The sequence below is a fragment of the Geotrypetes seraphini genome, chromosome 6, assembly GCF_902459505.1.
Source record: "Geotrypetes seraphini chromosome 6, aGeoSer1.1, whole genome shotgun sequence".
Taxonomy (NCBI): Eukaryota; Metazoa; Chordata; class Amphibia; order Gymnophiona; family Dermophiidae; genus Geotrypetes; species Geotrypetes seraphini.
The window spans coordinates 29,241,369-29,266,796 of NC_047089.1; the positions used below are offsets into that span (position 1 = coordinate 29,241,369).

The following is a 25,428-nucleotide window of genomic DNA, read 5'->3' on the forward strand; positions in this document are numbered from 1 at the left end:
GATAAACATCCATAAAAGAATGGAAAAAGGATCCGAATGAAGAAAATAAGAAACAACATAAGCACTGGCAAGTTAGCCTTCCTTATCACTGCTTTGCATCTAACAGAGAATATGAAGAGAAACTTGCCATAGAAGCAAAAAAAAAAAAAAAAAAAAAAAAGAAACAAAACCCTTACAACAACAACTTTTTTGGGTACATCAGAAGCAAAAAGCCTGTGAGGGAATCCGTGGGACCTTTAGATCATCAAGGAGCAAAAGGGGTACTGATGGAGGATAAGGCCATAGCAGAGATTGAATGAATTATTTGGTCTTTACAGAAGAAAATGTAAGAGATTTCTCTGTACCAGAAATGGTTTTCAAAAAAGGTGGCGATACAGATGAACTGAAATAAATCTTGGTAAATCTGGAAAATGTACTGAGTCAAATTGACAAGCTAAAGAGTGATAAATCATCTGGTCCAGATGGTATACACCCCAAGGTACTAAAACAACACAAACATGAAATTGCTGATGTGCTGTTACTGATCTTTAACCTGTTGTTAAAATCGTCCAAAGTACCTGAAGATTGGAAGGTGGCCAATATAAGGAGAAATTAGATTCTTACCTGCTAATTTTCCTTTCTTTTAGCCTCTCCAGATTGGTGTAGGCATAGATCTTACAGATGGGTAATATCTCATCATGACTAACAGGTGGAGACTGAGACAAAACTTTGGAATAGTACATAATAGGCGACTCTCCCTAAATCCATCAGTCTGCCGAATATCCAAGCAGAACTAAGAACTATAAACAGAAAACAAGACTCTGAACAGGAGTAACAACTAATATACATGACTGCTGTTGGAAAATGCAAAGGAGAGACCCCTGCAGCAAAATGTCCCCACAGCTTGCCAGCTATGCCAGCCAAACCACAGCTGCTGTTCTTTAATCTCCCCGGCCCTAGAAAAATACTAGAACCCGCAGAAAAAGCAAAATCTGCATGCGCAATACCCGCAAGAACAACACAACAGACAGGGTGGGGTCCCAATACTGGTCAAAGAAAATTAGAAGATAAGAACCTAATTTCTCCTTCTTTAGTAAACTCTCTAGACCGGTATAGGCATAGATCTGACAGATGGGATGACACCGAAGGGCCAACACCAGAACACGCTCACCGAACACCGCGTCCCGACACGCTTGAGTGTCCACACGGTAGTGTCTGACAAAAGAATGCATGGAAGACCAAACTGCAGCCTTACAAATATCCACTGGAGGCACCAGCGAAGACTCAGCCCAAGAAGCTGCCTGACCCCGAGTGGAATGAGTCTTGAGAAATTCTGGGAAAGGCTTCTTCTGAAGAAGGTATGTGGAAGCAATAGTTTCCTTGATCCAGTATGCAATGGTAGCCTTGGAAGCACCATCCCTCTTATGAGGACCCGCTAGAAGGACAAAAAGCTTATCCAATTTTCTGCACATAAAGAGTGAAGGACCTGACCAACATCCAGCTTGCGCAACTGTTTCTGCTCTGAAGAGCCCTCCCGACTACCCAACACCAGGAGGACCACTGCCTGATTGACATGAAAAGGAGAAACTACCTTGGACAGAAAGGAAGAACAGGTCGTAACACGACCCGCTCTCTAGAAAACTCCAGGAAGGGAGACCTACAAGAGAAAGCCTGCAGCTCAGAAACATGTCTATCAGAAGTAATAGCCACCAAGAAGACCGCTTTAAGGGTAAGGTTCTTTAATGAGCAGGCACCCACAGGATCAAAAGGTGGGCGCACCAGCCTGGACAAGACCAGATTAAGATCCCAAGATGGAACAGACGGTCGCATGGGAGGCCTGAGAAATTTGGCCACCCGCAAGAAGCGAACGACTTCAGGAATGGCAGTCAGACGCTGACCTCGTAACAACCCACAAAAGGCTGACAAGGCTGCAAGCTGAACCTGGAATGAAGACCAAGCCAGGCCCCTGTTCAGGCCATCCTGCAAAATAACTCTAAGATGTTAGGCAGGGAAACGCAAAAAGAGACCACTCCACACACAGCACAACACCCCTCAAATATAAGCCAAACCCGCACATAAGATTTGTTTGAGTTTCTCTGGTTCATTAGAATTGAATTTTAAAGTTAAAACAAACACTTTCACCAATGCAATAGAATGTCACAAAAATCAGTACTGCTGCAGTTTCAATAGAGGGAGTTTCAAATGACTGGAGGAAAAAGCCTCAGATTGGAACCCTTCCACCACCACAATGGTGGTCCAAGGTGGTCAGGCGAACACCTCACTGGCAAAAAACCTCCAGACCGACTCCCAATAGTAGTAAACTTGAAGCAGGGCTGTTGTGCAGAAGATAGAGGAAAAATCCACTTATCTAAATTGTTGATCGGTACACCGACGATGGCCAGCGTTTCACATATCTGCTGCCTCAGGGTGTAGAGCAATCCGATCACACTGAAACCAGAATTAAAGCGAAGCTTTAAGATAAAAAACTGGACAGTTGCACGGCTTCAAAAAACTGAAAGAGAAGCCATAAGGACATACCTTTAAGCTGGACGCAAACCGCATCTCAAGATCAAAAGATGGCTGCACCGCGACTGTACTGGGATTATTATAGCACTCCCGGGTGACAAACCCGGAAGTGAATACGTGGCAAAAATTAATGCTGCGATGGTAAATACTGACACGTGCAAAACTTCAAATACTATAGCAGAGGCTGGTAAGCGGGAAGCGATTAATTCTATGTATCAGGAACTTTCAGATGTTTTCATTCATCCGCTCACCAACCAAATTTTCAAATTGAAACACATGACTTCTTGTATATCTACTTTTGTAGTCTTTGTTTTCATCTGTCCATGCCCAATGTTCTATGTTGGTCAGACTACTCGTCCCTTTAAAACACGGGTCACTGAGCATAAGAGTTGCATACGCAATAATAGACTACAAGCCCCCATGGTCACCCATTGTTTAGAACATAATCACCAGTTCATGGATCTAAAATGTTGTGTGATCGATCATATTAGTGAGGCGAGCATGGATAGACAGCGTTGTTTGTTGCATGCTGAGCAACAGTAGATCCATAGACTAAACAGCGAAGAACCAGATGGACTTAACTCCAAATTGGAATGGAGTATATTTTTCTAACGTTTCATTAATGTTACATACTGAATTGTTTTTTACATCATACATAGAATTAATCTCTTCCCGCTTACCAGCCTCTGCTATAGTATTTGAAGTTTTGCACGTGTCAGCATTTACCATCGCAGCATTAATTTTTGCCACGTATTCACTTCCAGGTTTGTCACCCGGGAGTGCTATAATAATCCCAGTACAGTCGCGGTGCAGCCATCTTTTGATCTTGAGATGCGGTTTGCATCCAGCTTAAAGGTATGTCCTTATGGCTTCTCTTTCAGTTTTTTGAAGCCGTGCAACTGTCCAGTTTTTTATCTTAAAGCTTCGCTTTAATTCTGGTTTCAGTGTGATCGGATTGCTCTACACCCTGAGGCAGCAGATATGTGAAACGCTGGCCATCGTCGGTGTACCGATCAACAATTTAGATAAGTGGATTTTTCCTCTATCTTCTGCACAACAGCCCTGCTTCAAGTTTACTACTATTGGGAGTCGGTCTGGAGGTTTTTTAACAGTGAGGTGTTCGCCTGACCACCTTGGACCACCATTGTGGTGGTGGAAGGGTTCCAATCTGAGGCTTTTTCCTCCAGTCATTTGAAACTCCCTCTATTGAAACTGCAGCAGTACTGATTTTTGTGACATTCTATTGCATTGGTGAAAGTGTTTGTTTTAACATTATTAGCTTTTCACATTTCCGAGTTGTTTTTTGCTACAAATCATTAGAATTGAATACCATTTCTTGCACTGGTAACTCACCCACATTTTCCTAGGTGAAGACCTAAGCAAAGAATTCATTTAATCTCTCCGCTATGGCCTTGTCTTCCCTGAGAGCCCCTTTTACCCTTCAGTCATCTACTGATTCTTGCTTTTAATATACCTCAGAAAGTTTTTGCTACGTGTTTTTGCTTCCAGCGCAATCTTCTTTTCAAGACCCCACAGCCTGCGCTCAAGCCTCTGATAAATCATTAGACGAGCCGGCTCCCAGGGGAATGGACCTCGAGCCTCGAAGCAGCACAAAGCAGGCTGGATTCTATAGGTACACCTAGGGGCTGCACTGCGAGCTGCAGCCTGCCCTTGTGGAGTTTGCATCGTCTCCCAGGCAGAGAAGCCTCAAGAATGGGGACCTTGTGGCACCAAAGGTTCCCAAAACGGAAGAAAAATACCTGAAAATAATAAAAACCAAACAGAACAGTTCAGAACACAACTCAGTTCACTTGCAGCAGGAAAAACTGAAGAGGGCATTATATGCCACTGGTGGAGGAGGAGGAAATGAATGATATGACCAACACCCTTCTGCAAACAGTTCAAGAGAATGGATTGAGCACTTAACATGCAGACTCCTGTGCTTATGTAACAGAATGGTAATGTTTTAAGAGCAGTGGTCTATAGAAAGAGAGCACCTCACCTTATTGGCTACAGCATTTACACTAGGCCTTGCATCCATAATAAAGATTTTATGGGACTGAGCATTAGCATCCATGATAGACTGAAGATACTTTTCATCATCTTTGCTTCTTTTTCCACTTACTCCAACCATGGGCTGACTACAACGGGTGATTGTAGCTTGACTTTCAGGATGAATCCATGACAAAACCTTTATTTAAAAGCAAACACAAATACAAAATAAAGATAGCTTGCAAACATCAAGAAAATCTAAAAATCTGTTATTAAAATATGAATATTTTTTCTTGGACAGTACATCTATATTGGTCTTGGTGATAACTACAGTCAAAACGGGAACAGCTGATGTACCTAGCTCAACAGTTCCCAAATATTTTTTTGTTTGAGACTTACTCAAAGATACTGATAAGTTACATGATTGACCACACTATCAAATTATGTCTAAATGGATATGTGAAATCCTCAGGCTCTAATATTTTTTATTCAACCACTATAAGAATTATTCAAAACAAATATAAGTTGCATATAAAACAAAGGATATTTGTGATCTCAAAAGCCCAGTTCCCCAGGTTCTCAGACCACTGCATTAACCATTAGGCTACTCCTCCATTCTGTTCAGAGATGATATTCTATCCCCCTGGGCCACATCTAGCGTCTGATGATCATTCCATGGAAGATTTGACTCATATACACAGGAGTTACAGATAACTGTACAGCGTTAACTCTTCAGAGTTTTCTCTTGCAAGAGACACTTCAAATGGTCAGAGAGATAATTCAGACAATCCTTTCTTGCTCTAGGACAGGGGTGTCCAATGTCGGTCCTCGAGGGCCGCAATCCAGTCGGGTTTTCAGGATTTCCCCAATGAATATGCATTGAAAGCAGCAGTGCATGCACATAGATCTCATGCATATTCATTGGGGAAATCCTGAAAACCCGACTGGATTGCGGCCCTCGAGGACCGACATTGGACACCCCTGCTCTAGGAGATATTCAAGAACACGGTCAGGACCCAGATAAAAAAAGACACTTGAAATGGGTGTCGAAGTTCTAGATTTTTCTGCCAGACTTTGGACAAAACAAATCCTGACTGCCATAAAAGTACACATGATGTCTACTTTGCTGATAAATGTATACAGTGGCAGAGTTTGGGTAGAGCACATATATTTGTATGTAGATTAAAAATATGATAAAATCTACACATGTACTTTAAAATCTACATAGGTGCAGACATTTACACATGCTCCAGGGCAGATGTAAATGTCTGTGCCTGCAATAGAGGCACAGTTTCTGCTACTTAAGATAATATTTTAATTTTATTCCTCATGAAAAACAATTCAGTACTTTTTTCTACTCAATTGCAAACAAATCATCATACTTACTGGTAAGCGATCCCTTGAACGGAAGGATGCCACTCTTTTTAACTCCTCATCCGTAACATTTGCTGGAACAGCCAGGACAGCAGGGTAGGTGTCACATAACTCGTAACATTCATTTATCTTCGTTATTCTCCAACTTTCATTGAGAATGCCCTAAAAATAACAGAGAGAATATATACATATACATAAGTTCTTGTTCTTGACTCACCAATTCTGATATTGATCAGTGGTTTTTGATTTGCTTTTAACTATTTTAAAACACGTTTCAATTTACACAAAAAGTATATTTGCCAGCCAAAGTTTGTATGTTATCCTATGCTGATTTTTTTTTTTTTTTTTTAAATTCCATTAAGCTCAAATATAGAGGACATTTCAGCTAAGATCACTGATTGAATGAATAGAATTGGAGACTGGGCTTCTACTAATAAGTCAAAATTGAATGCAAGTAAGATGAAGGTTCTTTGGTTTCATAATTCACTATCTTCTGTTCTTTCAAACATCTAAAATTTTGGGTATTCAAATTCTTCTCTTAAATTTGAAGATCAAATTTCTAATTTATGGAGGAAGATTTTATATATTATGAGGAAACTTAGACTAGTGAAGTCATGCTTTTTTGATCATCATTTTGCACTGTGGCTTCAGAGGTTAGTGTTACCTCAACTTGGATAACAGGCAGTCCCCGGGTTAAGAACAAATTACATTTTTAAATCGTTCTTAAGTTGAATTTGCATGTAACTCAGATTAGAGAATGACACGGGGAAAAAAATTTGTCCCCATTACTGCCCCGTCCCCGCAACCACCATCCCTGTCATCGCCCCGTCCCCGCAACCACTGTCTCCGCCCCGTTCCCACAACCACTGTCCTCGCCCCGTCCCCACTGTTCCCATTCCCGTGACTACTATCCCCGCAGCCTCAGTACTGCAATATTTAGCTTATTCCTTCCTTATAAATCAAAGTTCTGGCTGCTGAACTAGAGAAAGAGATGTTCAGCTGGTAGGGCTTTGTTTATAAATTTTTATCAACACAACTAATATACTACTTTATCCTAAAGCAAAAAAAATAGAATTTTTTTTTCTACCTTTGTTGTCTGGTTTCTGCTTTCCTCATCTTCTCATTCAATTCCTTCCATCCACTCTGTCTTCTCTCTGCATCTTCCATTTGCTCTGTTACTGTGCCTCTCCCTTCACCCCCCCCCAATTGGTCTGGCACCCATCTTCTTCCCTCCGCTCCCTCATAGTCTGACATCTTTGTCTTCTTCCCTTCCAGCGTCTTCTCCCCACTCTCTGTTCCCCATTTCCCTTCAGCATCTTCCCCCCACTCTCTGTTCCCCATTTCCCTTCAGCATCTTCCCCCACTCTCTGTTTCCCATTTCCCTTCAACGTCTTCTCCCTACTCTGTCTTCCCCATTTTTTCCCATCAGCGTCTTCTCCCCATTCTCTGTTCCTCTCCACCCCCGTTCCGCATCTGTTCCTTTCTTTTCCACCACCACCCTTCCCTCTCGCCACCTCACCGCCTTTCACCACCCCTTGCACAGCCCGAGAATCTCCCTCCCTCCCCCTTACCTTCGCGGTGCGTTTTAAGTTACTTTCCAGAGTAATTTGCTCAAGCTGGCCGAGCCTACCTGCAGTCGCATGCGTCTATGGGCGGAAGCTTCTCCTCTGACGCAACCGGAAGTTGTGTCCCAAGTTCATGCTCCCTCCCTTCCTTCCGTGCCCCAACGCGACCCTGTCTCTCCCTTCCTGTGCAAATGCGCCCCTTCTTCCTCCCTTCCTGTCAAAACATGACCCTCCTCCTCCTCCCTTCAATGTCCCAACACACCCCTCGTCGTCTTTCCCTACATTCAGCGTCCCAAATTCATACCTCTCATGGATGTTTACCTCCTCTGGCCAGCTCTCCTCCCAGTCACACTTTGCAAAGCTGCAGCCGCTGGTTCCTGCATGCAGCTGACCCGGAAGCCTTCCCTCTGACGTGAAAGAAGACTTCTGCGTCATCTGCGAGCCACGTGCAGGAACCAGTGTCCAAAGCTTTGCGAAGAGCGAATGGGAGGAGAGGCGGCCAGAGGAGGTAAACACCTGTGAGAGGCACGAATTTGGGACACTGAATGGAGGGAAAGACAAGGGGTGCGTTGGGACACTGAAGGAAGGAGGAGGAGGGCCGTGTTTTGACAGGAAGGGAGGAAGGGGCACGTTGGCACAGAAAGGGAGAGGCTGGACCCCATTTCATAATGAGATTGACGCAAGTCGGTTGTTCTTAAACCGGGAAACTGCCTGTATTTTAATTCTTTATATTTGAACTTAACATCAAAACTGATCAAAAAATTGCAGTTGCTCCATAATACTGAGGTTCGATTAATTTTTGGTCTAAAAAGATATGAAAGTGTTGCATTAGCATGTAAGAATCTTCACTGGTTATCGATTGAGAGGCAAATTAAGTTGAAATTAGCTTGCCCAGTTCATCGTATATTACCGACCGACTCTTCAGATAATCTGATTTTGCTTTTTTCTCATTTGCATTATTCTTCCACCATCTGGAGTACTGCGTCCAATATTGGTCGCCGTACCTTAAGAAGAATATGGTGATATTCGAGAGGGTTCAGAGGACAGCGACACGTTTGATAAAAGGTATGGAAAACCTTTCATACACTGAAAGATTTGAGAAACTGGGGCTCTTTTCCTTGGAGAAGAGGAGACTTAGAGGGGATATGATAGAGATTTACAAGATCATGAAGGGCATGGAGAAAGTGGAGAGGGACAGATTCTTCAAACTTTCAAAAACTACAAGAACGAGAAGGCATTCGGAAAAGTTGAAAGGGGACAGATTCAAAACCAATGCTAGGAAGTTTTTCTTCACCCAACGGGTGGTGGACACCTGGAATGAGCTTTCAGAGGGCGTGATAGGACAGAGTTTGGTATTGGGGTTCAAGAGGGATTGGACAATTTTCTGAAGGAAAAGGGAATAGAGGGGTATAGATAGAGGATTACTACACAGGTCCTGGACCTGTTGGGCCGCCGCGTGAGCGGACTGCTGGGCACGATGGACCTCTGGTCTGACCCAGCAGAGGTACTGCTTACGTTCTTAGATGATGTGGTACTTTATTACTACATTTTCCACAGATTTGAGGAGTACGGTTTAAACGACAGCTCAACTCTTCTTTTGCTTACGCTGCTATTACAATTTGGAATAATCTAACTGTTCACATTAGGACTGATATCAATCACTTAAGGTTTTGTAAAAATTTGAAAACTTTTTTATATGACTTGTTGTAATATTCATGGTATGATGACATTTTAATTATGGATTGTTTTTAATTTCGCCCATAGATTTTACGGCTTCTTTGGATGTAAATCGCCTCGAACCTTTTTTAGATTAAATTTCTTAACAGTTAATATTAGGTCATCATGTTTGTCTAGACCAGTGGTTTTCACCGCCCCTGAAACCTAAACTGAGGGTAAAGGGAGGATCCCTGAGCAGAATGCATCCAACCAGTGAAAGATTTCCACTCTTTCCTACCTGGGCTGCTTAACAGCTACATTAGGAGAAGCAGGTACATGAAGTAAAGCAAATGAAATAAAGGGTAAACCTCATCCAAAAGTCCTTTCGCTCCCAGAGAAAAGGAAACAGCAGCTCTCTCTTTATACTGTCAGCATTTTCCTGCCACTGCGATAACCAATCTTCACAAACTGAACGTCGCTTGTTTTTATCATGCAATGCTGCTATAGTGAAAACATACCGGCAACCCTGCATGTGGACTAATCTGATAACGAAAACCAAGAGACAATCAAAAGCCTTTCTAGAACAGGTTTTTTTATTTGTTTGTTTAAATATAACTGACCAAAGAAATGGAAATAAAATCCTACTACACTAAAAGAGGTTGCATGGGAAGCATATCGCCTGGTGAAGATTGAGAAATACTGAGGGCTGCAAAGGGTTCTTAAGTGAATACAACACAGTTCATTTCTCAGTTTCCACCTGCTGGTAGGTGTCCGGACTGGTCTGGTGGGATGCTAAGGAAGAAAAGTTATAGGTTGTTCTGTATGGACTCTTTCCTGGATAAAGGGTGCTATAAGTCGGGTTTGGTTAGTGGTATTTTTATACTAATTGCTTTTAATTATTGTATACTGCTTTGATCGACTCTGTTGAGGCTTGCAGGCAGTACAAAAGAATGTTAACTGCCATCTAACGCAGCAATTAATGCATTATTAGTCATGATTAAAAAAATAATTTTATTAGATGCAATTAAGCTTACTACTACAGTGTCTATCTCCTACCACCTCCCAACATCTCTCCCTCTTTTCAAACCCCATCCTAAGTGTGATCCAGCATCTTCTCTATCTCGGGTCTATCTCAAAAGTTGTCTTCTGCTGGTCCCTGGCACTGATAGCAATGCATATATGTTGCTGTGGCCTGCTCCAGAGTTTTCCTTTCTGATCTGTCCCATCCCACTCAGATGTCACTCTTTTCACATACAATCATACAATCCAAATCAGTCTTTAAAGTTTGCATATTGAATAAAGAGAATGGTTAAAAAGTAGATAAATCAACATACCTGTCTTCTGTACTCCATAATAGGGTCATAGACTTTCCAACCATCTTCTAGAAATACTTCCTTGTATTCAAAAGCAAAGAGTAGCTGGAAATAACAACATTAATGTGGCTTAGCAGCATACTGTACTTTGAGTAACATTATATACTCTTGTCTAAACCTGAATCTTCTACTTACAGCTTCTGTCAGCGTGAGAAGTGCTATAGCAGGAAGATCTACTCGCTGCTTTTGTTGCCATCAATAGTAGATAAGTGAACTGTTTTTGTCTCCCTGTGCACAGTGGTGGCTTTGGTCCCATTTTGAAAAATTACATTTTGAAAAGTGTGGAGGTTTTTTGCCTATGATACAGAGCAGGACTGGCTTATGAACTCATTGGGTTGCCATCTGTTTATTGTTGATAAGTTGAGGCTTTTTCTCCATTGTTATAAATGTACTTTCATGGAGTATCTTCTCCACCGCTAGGCTAATAACAATTTTTTTGCATATTGTGTTTATATTTTGTTATTGCGATTTGTATTCTTGAGAGACATTTAAATACCTGTTATTGCGATTTGTATTCTTGAGACATTTAAATACCTACGTAAAGTAAATGCGCATCAGTTGAGTCTCTTTCATTTGAAAGGAAACTCTGCAATGATAGGGCATAGGATGAAGTTAATAGGCTCTGGAGTAATCTGAGGAAACACTTTTTTACGGAAAGGGTGATAGATGCATGGAACAGTCTCCCAGAAGAGGTGGTGGAGACAGAGACTGTGTCTGAATTCAAGAGAGCCTGGGATAGGCACATGGGATCTCTCAGAGAGAGAAAGCAATAATGATTACTGTGGATGGGCAGACTAGATGGGCCATTTGGCCTTTTTCTGCCGTCATGTTTCTATGTTTCAGGTCTTTTACTTTATATTCTCTGAATGGCTAGATTCTATTCGTTTTGTTACTATCTGATGAGTAAAATCTAGAGGGGAACTTATAACTTTTTTTTCTTGCCTGTATTTATTATTTTTTATTTAAAATTTTATATACCGCTTAAAAAGTTGTCTAAGCAGCGTACAAAGTCATAAGCGATGTCTGTACGGAATGTAGTTTTGATTAAGGCTGCATTTGGGGATTTCCCTAGTTAGCGTGGAGGCAGGTTTAATGATAACAGACCTGCGTAGTGGGTCTCTTACATCCGTGTTCATCATCACCTTGTAAATCTGCCGCCATTGAGTGGTCTCCCAATAAGCAACTGCCCTGTCACAGTGAGGTCCTCCAATAGGCACCCAGCCTGAGTAGTTTAAATTATGTCACACGCCAAGAGAAAATCAATTTATCCGCTCGCCCAGTAGGATAAGGTCATTGCTGTGGCGTAAATTATTGAAGTTCTGGTAAGTGGTTTGTTTGGTTTGATGTTATTTTTAATTAAGGTGAAATTACAACACGAGGAATATTAAGATTAGAATGCCCGAGCAGGATTTCTTGCTGTCTTTATGGGTCCCTCGTGTTTACTTATGCCCTTGCTTGTCGTATTATATACTAAACAGAGTGCAAAGTAGATAAATCAGGTTACTTGTGATAACTGTGATACATAAAATTAGGACTAAAAAGCATAACCCTTTTGTTTCATTATATTTACTGAGGATTTATGGGTAACATGCATGATAATCCACTAAGAAGTACCCCCTCATGAGATCGCTCCAGTTCACTAATGTTGTAGCCAATTTGCATTGATGATAAGCATAGATATCAATAATAGATTATAATATTTTATTACATGATATGAATAAAAACATCCCATAGTGTGTTTTAACAAATTTAATAAAGAAATAATATTCACTAATTTGATTTTAGTTGATACTCCTCCTGAACAAGCCTGTGAAGCGAAACGCAGTACTGAATTGGGGGCGATGCAAGAGTGAGTCCATTAATTAATTATTTTCAACACAAGGTGGTGGAATCCTGCGGAGCCACAATTGGAATCATTCACCAGTGCTAGAACTAAAAAGATTAGTGCCTCTTCAACAACATTTATAGAGAGTAAAGAGCTAGAACTGATGGTGTTTTAGATTATTATGTTCATAATACTAAGACCTTGATTAGTAAAAGGGACTTATAGTGTGATGATGGTCCCTATTTGATCTCGCTGTGGCTCCAATGCAGGAGATTGGGCACTGAGCACTTATATACAAGTTTCAGGTTTATTTAAAATTTCTTTACCACCTAATCAAATCTTCTAGGCGGTGTACAATAATGTTAAAACCGTCTATTAACTAAAATACAGTTTAAAACACACAACACTAGGGCAAATACTAACTTTGAAAGACTAATAAACTAAAAAGCTTAAAAAAAATTAAAAAAAATTTTACAAACAGGTTTTTGCTTTTGCAAGAACCAAAAAATACTCCCCAAGATGGGTATGGTCAATTGACTTGTGTGTTACCTTTTTCCAGGGCGACTGCAGCCCTTGTAAGTATATTCAGGAAATACTGGTATATTCTACAAAGCCACAAATCCTTAGAGCATTTCCCGCTAATAGCTTATTCTCAAGGGAGAACGTTGGGACAAAGATGCAACTTTCAAAGATATGGGAAGAGATGTGAAAGAACGATAGGTTATCATGGGAGCTGTGGGAAATGTCAGTGGTGCCCTTTTACCATTCAGGGCGAAAATTGGGCAGTCCCAGGGAGAGATTTAATTTTGAGATCGAGAGCCAACACAGATTGCAATTCCCAGGGTGTTATATACGCAATAATTTGCCCGTGTGATCTCATATATATTGGCCAGACAAACCGTAAGATCAAGTCACGCTTAAATGAGCACAAGTCCCGTATTATTAACTGAGTAGTCCAGGCTCCCTTAGTGGAACACTGGTATAAATATAAACACTCAGTGGACCAATTGAGATGGCGAATTATTTATAAGACCAGCGATGCAGAAGGGGTCCGAAACAACTCAATGAGGAGGAGCAAAGACACATTTTTAAACTAGATACAGTAACACCACGCGGGTTAAATAGTATGATTGAGTGGGGTTCCCTGTTGTAAACTGTTACTGGAGACCGACCAATGGGCGGCAGAGGGGGTGTGATCTAGAATAGGCGGAGGAATATTTAAATTGAGATCTGAGGACGCCGCCGCCATCTTTTACTCACTAAATTTCTGGAGTCGGATGACGGCGGTGACCTCGGTAAGCTACCGATAGTACTTTAGTTCCAACGGCACAATCACTTACGGGGAGAGGGCTGTTTTTAATTATACATTTCAGTCCTGTTTCTGTATATGATTCTATTATGCTTTTATATGTTTTTCAGGGAGACCCTTGAGAAAGCACGATTTACATGCGAAACATGTCGGGTCTGGCTCCCCTGGTATGGCTGAGATAAGTACTATTTACATTTTGAACCATTATTTATTAATATAGCAGAAAGCTGAGGCACTGCAAGAAAACATAAAAAGGCTAAAGCAAAATAAATATTAGTAATAATAACACAATATGTATAGACAGCCAATGATGAAGCACCACACTATGCTTCCCGCGAGATAAAAAATCTTTTTGCGGTGGAGTGGTGGGGCTGAGGCGTCTTGTATACCATCATAAGATTCTATTCTTTAAACAACATCCAGACCGCATATACTTAAGGAGGATACCCCTCTTCCATCCAGCATCTGCTCCCCTCTCCTTCTCTCCCACCTCCCCACTTCCATCCAGCATCTGCTCCCCTCTCTCTCTTCCACCTCCCTACTTCCATCCAGCATCTGCTCCAGTCTCTCTCTTCCACTTCCATCCAGCATCTGCTCCCCCTCTCTCCCACCTCCCCACTTCCATCTAGCATCTGCTCCGCTCTCTCTCTTCCACTTCCCCTTCCATCCAGTATCTGCTCCCCCCTCTCTCCCACCTCCCCACTTCCATCCAGCATCTGCTCCGCTCTCTCTCTTCCACTTCCCCTTCCATCCAGCATCTGCTCCCCCTTCTCTCTTCCACCTCCCCACTTCCAGCCAGCATCTGCTCCCCTCTCTCTCTACACTAACATGTAATATCTGCCCCCTTTTCTCTCTATCCACCCCACTTCCATCAGCATCAGCCCCCTTTCTCTCCTTCCACCCTAATTCCATCCAGGATCCTGTCCCCTTACAACTCCACTGCTGCTGGTCCAGTAAACTTGAATGCAGCTATCACAAGACTTCCATGCAACTTCCTGCAGCTGCCAATTCTGCTCCAGATCCCAGGATAGTTGCATTTAAAGTTTACTGTTGTTGCTGCTGGTACAGGAAAACCGCAGCAAAGTAGGGCAGGGGATCTCGGTTTGCTGGCTGTGCAGCTTCCTGCAGCTGCCAGTTCTGATCCGGAACAAGGAAGTGACGTTGGGGAGATGCACAAAGGTCCCAGGATGGTTGCATTTAAAGTTTACTATCATTGCTGCTGGTACAGGAAAGCAGCAGCAGTGGCAGAGTAGGGCAGGGGATCTCAGTGTGCTGGCTGTTCACCTTCTTAGGGCTTGCACCCGAGGCTGACTGTTCCCCTTCCTCCATGGTATGAAACTGGGTGTAAAACAAGCTGCCCCTTTATTGTAAGGCAGGACAATGTGCAATTCTTCTCCTCAAAAAACCATTTAGATCAACCAGCTTTCAAGTATTAAATTACTTACTACAATTTTTACTGCATTACACTGCTAAACAGATTCCAAAAATAACCTCACTGAATCCTTGACACTGTATGAGGTTAGAAAAAAGCGATTCTCAAGTACAGTAAGCTATGCAGAAATGAGAAAATGTCATACCAAATTATGTGACAATGGGAAGGCATACTTTGTGAGGTTCTCAAAGATGGATCGTCTGGTACGCCCTTCCTGTTTGTATGCAAATCGCAGATTCCGAATATCCTAAAGGGAGAGCATATACAAACTGTTCAATACTGTCTTAATTGAAACAGTAAACAAGATATAAAGACACTCTGCTTATCAAACTGAATCTAAATCCCATGTTTCAGCAAATACAGTTATTTATAAGCTAATTTTCCCCCCACTAGCAAATGATTTTCTTAACCACTGGTTTGATTCACCCAAAATCATTTTGGCTTCTGCAGTCTAAGTAGAACAAAATAACTGCTATTCAGTACACAATGGTCATACATTGAGATATTCACTAGATATGAGACGGTTTCTGGGAAAAATGACTAAAGTCTCAGATTCAAAATGCTGAGGATGGCCAGTTTGTCATATCATAGGGTCCATAAGCAGTATGAAAAAGTTACAGGTTTGAAAGTTTTGCAATTTATTTTTAGTTTTTCACATAAAAAGGATGGGGTTTGGACTGTTGTATTACAAATTGTTTGCTTTAACAGAATTCATTAAAACCTCTTTTTTTTTTTTTGCTCTGGAGATTAGTCACCTTTTCCCACAGATGGTTCGTATATTCTAGGCATAAAAGCAAAGAGGCATTTGCTATAGAATTAAAAAGTTATCTAGCATGCCAGGAGGAAGTACCACAACAGACATTCTTATGATGCCTATCTGCCCACAGGAATGCTTACGTTTCTTTAGCCATTCATAAATACACTAGTCAACGCTTGCAAATTGTGCTTAGCAATGGCAATGAAAATTCCTGGTACTAAAAGAGTACAATCAGATCCCAAATATAGTAGACTCTCAGTTAACCGTCACCCATGGGGATTGATAGATGCTGGATAAATGTAGTTTCTAGTTGCCTAATACTATACCTCATACTATGCCGTACCATAAACTGTTCCAGACAAACTATCGGACATGTGGTAGGCAAAGCATGGGCGTACTCGGGTGTGGCGAGCCAAGTTTACACTTAAATTTACACCAGAAATTTATTTTCATTTTTATTTAAAAGTATTACAATATTTCTTAGATTTTTTTTCTGGTTGTTTGAGAGCTCTGGTTAATTGAGTTCTGGTTAACAGAGAGTCTACTTTATTGTTAACCACAACGACAATCCCAGTGTTTTCTAATCATCTTTTTCTGTGGAAATTTTTTTTTTTTTCCTTCTGAAAGCAAAGGACATAAAATCACTGTGCAGAACAAGATACCTAAGGAATATTTATATCAAAATAATGAAAAGTCACATACAGTGGTACCTCGGTTTACGAGTGCACCGGTTTGCGAGTGTTTTGCAAGACGAGCAAAACATTTGCAAACTTGGTGCCTCGTAAACCAAGCGCGCCTCGATTTGCGAGCGCCCCCCCCCTGCGAACCGGCACCCTCCCCCCCGCAATCCGGCACCCCCCGCCACCATCGGGCACCCCCCCCGCCGCCATCGGGCACCCCCCCGCCGCAACCTGAGGTCCCCCCAACCCACCCGAACCCTCTTCTTACTTTGATGTAGCCTCCGCACCTGCACCAGCATGTCCTGTGCTGTGCCGGTGCCCGAAAATCTGCCTCCGGTGCTGGGCCTTGAGCATGTGTGCATGCTCAAGGCCTGAGAGTTCACATCCAACGTGAACTCTCACGTCCAATGTGAACTCTCAGGCCTTGAGCATGCGCACATGCTCAAGGCCTAGCACCGGAGGCAAATTTTCGGGCACCGGCACAGCACAGCACAGGACATGCTGGTGCAGGTGCGGAGGCTACATCAAAGTAAGAAGAGGGTTCGCGTGGGTTGGGGGAACCTCAGGTCACGGCGGGGGGGTGCCTGATGGTGGCGGGCGGGGGGGTGCCCGATGGCGGCGGGGGGGTGCCGGTTCACGGGGGGGCCTTCGGGGGGAGCAATGCCGATTCTCGGGGGGGGAGGGGGGGAGCAGCGCTGCTGGCCTCGGGGGGGGGAGGGTGGGAACTTATCAAAGCGAGTTTCCATTATTTCCTATGGGGAAACTCACTTTGATAAACGAGCATTTTGGATTACGAGCATGCTCCTGGAACGGATTATGCTCGTAATCCAAGGTACCACTGTATTTGTTAACCCCTCTATGTATAATTACAAATCACAATTACCTTGCACACAGTTTCCAGACCATAGGAATTCTCTCCACGGCTGGAAGCACCTCCTATTTTTTCCACTCTACTAATCACACCAAGAGGAGTATCCAGAACAAAAGGAGGATCCTATTGAATATAGAAAACATGATATCAAATTGAAAAAGTAAAAAAAATATGTCATGAATGCAAAATAAATTGTGTGTACCCTGAATATTTGTTTTTGGTGGGGAGAAAAGTGAATACAGTACTCCCCCAAAATTTGCAGGGGTTACTTTCGAGGAGTGACCGCGAATGTTGAAAAACCATGAATATCGGAAGAGTACTGTAATCGGCACTCTCCCTCCTCTTGTCCCGGCACTCACTGCAGTCAGACTCCCCGAGCTCGCGGGAATGCTGAAGCGAGGGATGACCGCAGGTTGGGAAAGTGAAGGCTGGCTGTGCGGAATTGGTAAGAGAGCTTTTCCATTGGTCATTCATTCATAGTATTTTCTTACCAGAAGAGGAGGTCAGAAAATACCACAAATGACTAAGTATTGCTGCAGGAGTACAATGGATCTAACAATACTACTCTGTTATGCTTATCTGCTATTCTAGCAGATTGCATTAAATCCCAGTATTGCCAGCCCTTTCCTGGTGGTATCAGAATCAACTAAGGTGAGTTTAACAATGTTCTAAAAAGATATGAGAGAGAGAAAAAAATCCTCCTTGTCTATAGATCCTCATGAATTTTTAACAAAATAGAGCCAACAACCCCCCAAACCCCCCCCCCCCAAAAAAAAAAAAAAAAAAAAAAAAACCTCAACTATTGGTTTGAAAGGAATACTGGACACATAAGGACTTGAACATTTTACAAAATGTAGACGGACCTTTTGCTTTGATTAATATAGGAAGGCAAAGTCTTACCCTCTCCAAGCTTCTGAAATATAACCTGTAATTTGTAACAGTCAAGGTTCCATGTAGAGCACCAGTGAATGGGCAGATGTAAGTGACATCTTTGGCTACAAAAGATATGCAATGAAATATAGCTTAAAGCGTGAAAGGGAATATTTAAGATGTTTCATTGTATTATACAAATAGTATTAGCATATCTGTTATTTGAATGTTCTAACATGCTCCCATTAAAAGTGTGCTGATATCATGAATTTCTTACCTATGCTATGAATGTTCTTTCATGTCGACTCTTATGGTCTCTTATACTCTGCTGACATTTATCAGATTTCAGTTATATGATTGTTTTATAGAGGTGTCAGATATCTAACTTCTGGTACTGTATAATGTGTTGTATCACTAGGTTTCAATCTGTCATCTCCAAATTCACCTCATTGATTTAATTTATGTTTTATTTTCAGTATTATTATACTGTTAACAAAATAAGTGGGGGGCATTTTCAATAGGACATTAAGTTTGAGTTTGAACATCTTAGGAAAGACATCCAGAAATCCATTGGAGAAAAGGCCCATTCACAAAACAGCATGTCATCTTATTTTTTTCTTTTGAGAATGACCTATCTAGATGTTTTAGAGAAAGGTCTCTTTTGCCCATTCTCCAATATAAAAAGACATCCACATGAAAAATGCACAAAAGCCAGCTTTTCGGATATGGTACCCAACTACCTTGTCTGAGAGGCTTGCCATCAGCTGATCATGGCAGGGGGAATCCTGATCAGCTGAGCCAGTTTCATGGAATCTTGCTGGCTCAGCTGAACGGGGATTCCCCTGCTAGAGTCAGCTGAACCAGCAATGAGAACTGCAATCCTTCTCTCCCTCACACCCACCAATTCCCCCCAGCTTCCCTCCACAGAGAACCGCTGTCCTCAGAGCCTCCAACCTCTCCCCCCAACATCCCCCTACCCCCAACAGTAACCCATCACCAACACCTGCTGTACCTTCTGATGAAAAATCAGCAGAAGGGAAGCCCATTCCCTCCTACTGATAAGGCCACCTCTTCAGAATTCCATTTTGAGTCAATCAGGGCCTTAGGCCCCTCCCACTGAAGAGGCAGCCCTATCGGTAGGTGGGAGTGGGCTTCCTTCCTGCTGGGAATTTTCATCAGAAGGTACGGGGGGCAGTGTCAGATGATGACCGGGGGGGGCAGTGTTGTGTGATGTTGGAGGGAGGGAGAAAGGAATCATGGTTCTCCCTGCTGGTTCAGCTGATCCTGAATTTGTACATGCAAAGCTTAAAATGCAGACTAGTGCTTAGCGCTCAACTAGCACTTGTGCTATTATATAAATTCACATATCACTATCTGTACCCGCATCAAAAGAAATTGTATGACGTGCTACCTGCCAACGAGCCTTCTCAGGAGTAGCCCCCATGCTCTGGAATTTACTCCCAGACAGGCAGGAAACAGGTGAAAGCCTGGCTCTTCACCCAAGTCTTTAATACATGGGGCGATTGACTATACCAGGGGTGCCCAATAAGTCGATCGCGATCTTTACTTCATTCATTGTATTTATGTACATATCTGGTCTTTTCACTATGTTTATGTCTATGTTTATTAAGACTTGATATAGCGCTCCAGCATGTCACTGACCTAAGCGGTTTACAGTGCAACAATTAATTAAAGAAAGGAACTCCATTGAAGATAGAAAAGATAGAGATAGAGATAAGATACATATATCCTAACAAGTTAAATGTTTTAAAAGTTTTATGTTGAATTATAGCCAATGTACACCATCTTGAGTGAATCTCTTCATAAAGATGGTTAATAAATCCCAATAAAAAAACAAAAAAAAAACTCTGTGGAGTGACGATGTTCCTAAATGGACTTTATTTGAAAGTGTCAAAGTTCCAAATGTACACTGAAATCATCCACATAAAAATAAATCATCCACATAAGAGCCTTAAAGGACCTAGTCCGCTAGGGATACAGGACCTAACACGGTCCGCGTTTCGACAAAAAGCCTTCTTCAGGGGTCCCTATAAAGGTGAGTACGTGGGAAACAATTGTGTGGTGAGCCGGAAGCGAGACTGCTTGCATACCAAGTTATAGAACGAGAGCTTTAAGTGCAACGAACAAGAATTTAAGAAAGTAACAAAAAGCCACCTGTATGGCTCACCACACAATTGTTTCCCACGTACTCACCTTTATAAGACCCCCAGGGACCCCCGAAGAAGACTTTTTGTCAAAACGCGGACTGTGTTGGGTCCTGTATCCCTAGCGGACTAGGTCTTTTAAGGCTCTTATGTAGATGATTTATTTTTATGTGGATGGAATTATTTTATGTGGATGATTTCAGTGTATCTTTGGAACTTTGACACTTTCAAATAAAGTCCATTTTGGAACATCATCACTCCACAGAGTTTTTTTTGGTTTTCTCTGGATTTTCTTCTTTGTGGATATTTTGGGGTCAATTCCTTTTGTTTTTTTAATAAATCCCAATATACATGAAATCACTATGTATATTTGGATATCGAGTTATAGAACGAGAACTTTAAGTGCAACGAACAAGGATTTAAGAAAGTAACAAAAAGCTACCTGTACGTACCCATATCTTTAACAGATTCTCCTGGCAGCAAGGGTAACTCTTCCATTTCAGGTAATTTATTGGCCTCTCTCACAGTCTAGGAAAAATGCCCCCAGAAAGGTTACATTTTAAATTATTAACTTGACAGTTGATGCACAGAATAATTACCATATTTCTTAATGGAAAACGGCACTGTTACACATTGAACCAAACATATATATATATATATATAATCAGCCATGTATATATCTGAAATCATGAACTTCAGGCTTTACTGAAACATGAAGTAGCATGGATTTACCATGATGGCTTGAATTGGGATCCCCATGTAATTTAATTAGCCTATACACCTTACAAACTATTCAATATTCTCTTCTATTTCTATCAATATGAAAGTATAGAGGTAGATGAAGAACTGCCAAAATGGCACCGTTCTATATAAAAGGTCTACTTGGGGGCTTAATTTGTGCCACAACAGGGTGGCGGTCTGGCACTTTTTTGTAGCTGGAAATGATGCCACCACCTCATTCTCCCTGCCCACCCTAAGGTTTGACCTCTCACGCTCCTGTCCCCTCATGGCATCTTTCCTAGCCATATCTTTTTTAAAAGTAAGTCTTTGCTGCGGAAGACAGCTGGCAGTGAACAGAGATTTAGATGCGCTGTTTGTGTCAACCTCAGAGCTTTTTCTCAGATACACTTCCCGTTCCTGCAGAGGCGGAAGTAACAGAAAAGAGGGTGTGAAGAGAGCATCTGAATTGCTGCTCACTAATGGCTGCCTCCAACAGTGAAGACCACCTTTAAAAAGGTACACAGAGGAGGGCCGAGAGGCAAGAGAAAATGCTGATTGGCGTCGGGGTGGGAAGAAAAAACGTGGGTCTATAGAGGGGGGGGGAGAGAAAACTGCTAGTTCATCGGGGGAAAGAAAACAATGCTGGTCCACAGGAGGGGAGAAAAAAATGCTGGTCCATGGAGGAGAGGTGAGAGAAAAAAATGCTAGACCTGAGGGGAGGGAAATATTGGAGGTGCTCAGCATCCATAGAGCTGGCTCCAATGTAGCTATGGTTTGGCTGTGAACAAGGTGCAGCATTCTGTTTGAATGTAGTTTGTGTAGAGAGCTGTTCTGTTTGACCAACAGTAAGCATATCAGTGTTCTAGGGCTCAGTGTAATAACACCTGTAAAGTGTTGCCTATGTTTGAATCATAGGAATGAGTGCTACTGTTGTATGTCAGGTTTCGTATTTCATAATAATAATAACAGCACTCCCCCAGAAGAATATGTGGCGATTGCAACTGGTACAAAATGCAGCGGTTAGACTACTTTGTGGACTGAAGAAGTTCGATCATGTAACACCTTCCTATCGACTTCTACACTGGCTACCGATGGAGGCACGTGTGAAATTCAAGTTTGGTTGTTTTTGCTTCAAGGTATTTTATGACTTAGCCCCTAAATATATAACAGACCTTTTCTCTTTCACAACCAACAGACATAGGCGAAGCTCACACCCGAACTTTGTTTCTCCACCGGTCAGAGGTTGTAAATTTAAAAGTCATCACCAACATCTTTTCTCACATCAAGCAGTACTGTGGGGTAAAGACCTAGAACAACTGCTCGTGCCTACTACCTATAGGGAATTCAGGAAACATCTAAAAACATCTATTCCTGGAGTACTTAGGAAACCAGCCTGTACAATCTTAGTCCTCAACAAATGATCTCTAGAACTGTCAATCACCAAGTCTATACTTTGTTGATTCCACTCAATCTGTAACATCTTTAATCATTGTAAACCGCATAGAACTTCACGGTCCTGCGGTATATAAAAAAATTGTTGTTGTTATTATTACACTCAGCTCATAAGAACTGCTATACTGTGTCAGATCAAAAGTACTTGAAAAATGTGTTTTAACAATATTTCTTATTTTTTTCATGTATATATTCGGTATATTTACTTATTTGTTTAAATAAGATTGACCAGTATGGAATTTTTGTTTTCAATATTTGTAAAATTATATTGCTATTAAAAAGATGGGTAATATGTATAGTGACTTGAAAACCGCCTAGATTTGAAGCAGTGTATAAATTTTTTAAATAAATAAGTCATGCTATTTTACCTCAGGGTCCCATTTTATGCAAGAAGACCCTATGCTAAAATAACACAACTTGAGGTAATATAACCCATCTAAGTAGCAGCCCACATTGATAACATCCCTCCTTTATCAGTTGACATTAAATTACACAATTAATTTTTGTCCTGGATTATGCATTTTCTTTAAATATCTACGTGTTTGCAGAGATAGAATGGTTGCATTTATAAATGACAGAAACTTTTATAATAATGTGTATTCCTCCATTACTAAATCCGAAGGTTGTGGAGCAATATTCAACAAATCAACCCAAATCCAGCTCTATTTACAAAACAATTTTTCTTTACAGAAGAATGAAGACACAATTAACACTGGTTCCAAAGGATGAAAAAGCCTCAGAGCCCCATCAGGAGCAAAGGATTGTTCTCCGACTAGAGAAAGTGGTTAACATAGTTATACAATTCCCACTTGTTTAGATTTAGAACTCTTCTGCTTTTTAAATGTGGTTTTTTTTGTGGTTGTTCAATAAGTTTTATTGAAGTTTTCAATAGTTAAACAATAGAAAGGGAAGTGAATCCCAATACAAAACAATAATAACAACATCTTTCAGATTTACAGTGATAAATGATCAAAAGCCATGGTATATTTGTACATAACTGGCATAATACATAACAATGATACTAAAATAAGAACTGATAAAAATAATCATTCAATCTAGTAGTGTGAAAAGAAGATAAGGTCTTCATTCTTTCAGCAGCTACTGTCTCATATCTAGCATAAAGACAGACAGCATTCCACCATTCATTGCGACTTAAGGATGTAAAATCTTTCGACCTAAAATCATTTTTAGTGCAATTAACAAGAGACATTTGAGGAGCCTAGTTTTGTCGTTATCTAATGACACATCTGCAACTGTATTCCTATGAGCGTCAGAGCTTTTGCCATCACGGCCTGCAATAAAAAACCTTATTGTGGCTTCATAAAGGCGGGGTTGTGGCACAAAGTTTTTAAATGCAGACCACCAATCACTCTGGTCCCACCAACGGTGGCTAGCATTTCACTACTGCTTCATCAGGGAAAGAGCCAAATATTGGCATTAAATTCCTCATGCTCAAATTCTGCAAAGAGCATGAGGAATTTAAATGCCAATACTTGGTCCTTTCCCTGAAGAAGAGGTAGCGAAATGCTGATGACCACCATCGGTGGGACTTTGAATTTGAAAACTAACCCCCTCCTTTACAAAGCCATGCTATTGTTTTTAGTGCCAGCCAGGGCGGTAACAGCTCGGACAAGCATAGGAATTCTATGCTTGTCGGAACTGTTACCACGGCAGCCTGCGCTAAAAACACCAGCGCGGCTTTGTAAAGGAGGTCGTAAGTTTGACATCTTTTACGTATTATGAGCATTTATATTGTTTGAAAGACTGTAAAAATGTGTTGTTGTTGTTTTTTAAGTAGAAGAGTTCTAAGCCTGAGGTTTTTTATGCCCATGAAGTTAACACCTTCTCTAGTCAAAGAACGGTCCTTTGCTCCTGACGAGATTCTGAGGCTTTTTCCTCCTTCGGAACAAGTTTTAAATGTACGTTTGAGTGTATCTTCATTCCTCCATCCCCACCCAGCTACTCCTTCATGCCATCAGGCTGACAAATTGCTGGGGGAGAACACCGTTTTATCAAATGTGTAAATGTTGAGAAAAACACTGATTAGCCCTAAATTTTGTTCATAATATTGCAAATTTGTATTACTAAGTCCAGGGTCTACTAAACAAAAATACCTAAAAAATATATAAATAGATATATAAATACTATAGAGGAGAGAGACCAGGGATATATCATATAAATTAATTATTGTATACCTTTTGAATTATTTAAATATATTGCATATTAAGCCATTCAAGAAAGCAAGAGATGAGCACTTGTGAATGAGTGAAGGGAAACAGGCATCTTATGGGATCCAAGACATTGTAAAGGAACAAAATTGATAAATGAGATGAGCCTTATTGTCGTATTCTCTGTTTCTATCTCGTATCCATCTTCATGATGGAGGGAAATGTTAGCACACAGCTTGACATTTTCCAGAGGCTGCCAACTACGTAACCATCTGACTTTCACCATGTCTGCTTCCACAATTTCCTTCCTTGTTTTTCTAATGGCCATAATCCAAAGTAGGGTATTATGATAGGCTAGTACAGAATACCAAGGCACAGAGCTTCTCTTACAGTCAGGGAGCCAAGTCTCCAGTTCCGTTTCTCACTGTACTAAGCTTGGTATTAATATCCAGCAGCATGAGCACCCAAGAGAAGCATGTTTTGGTCCTTCCTCATATATTTATTTTCTAAATGAGCAAAGAAAAAAGTACCATGGGCTCAACTGATCTTCATAATGACAAATTCAGATGTTCTTCTGTAGAGATGACAAGTGAAATGAGGATGAGGAAGGAGAAGAAGACAAAGAAGAAAGAACATGAGTGGAGCTCGAAAGGAGATGAAGACAGAAAAATGAAGGAAAATTAAGACCATTAGTGATTTCTATTCCGCCATTAC

At 41.3% G+C, this 25,428-nt stretch overlaps 1 protein-coding gene across 2 annotated transcripts in view; it reads right to left on the reverse strand.

Moving 5' to 3' along the window:
- MTMR2 (myotubularin related protein 2) overlaps positions 1 to 25,428 on the reverse strand; it is a 65,573-nt gene that overhangs the window by 36,770 nt on the left and 3,375 nt on the right. For both annotated transcript variants that reach the window (XM_033950603.1, XM_033950604.1), the window contains exons 2-8: positions 20,827 to 20,902; positions 18,240 to 18,334; positions 17,352 to 17,462; positions 15,177 to 15,278; positions 10,427 to 10,510; positions 5,884 to 6,033; positions 4,508 to 4,696 (exon numbers count right to left, since the gene is read on the reverse strand). In XM_033950603.1, coding sequence (XP_033806494.1) covers positions 4,508 to 4,696; positions 5,884 to 6,033; positions 10,427 to 10,510; positions 15,177 to 15,278; positions 17,352 to 17,462; positions 18,240 to 18,334; positions 20,827 to 20,872 — 777 coding nt within the window. In that variant the 5' untranslated portion in view covers positions 20,873 to 20,902. The remainder of the gene's footprint in view (positions 1 to 4,507; positions 4,697 to 5,883; positions 6,034 to 10,426; positions 10,511 to 15,176; positions 15,279 to 17,351; positions 17,463 to 18,239; positions 18,335 to 20,826; positions 20,903 to 25,428) is intronic.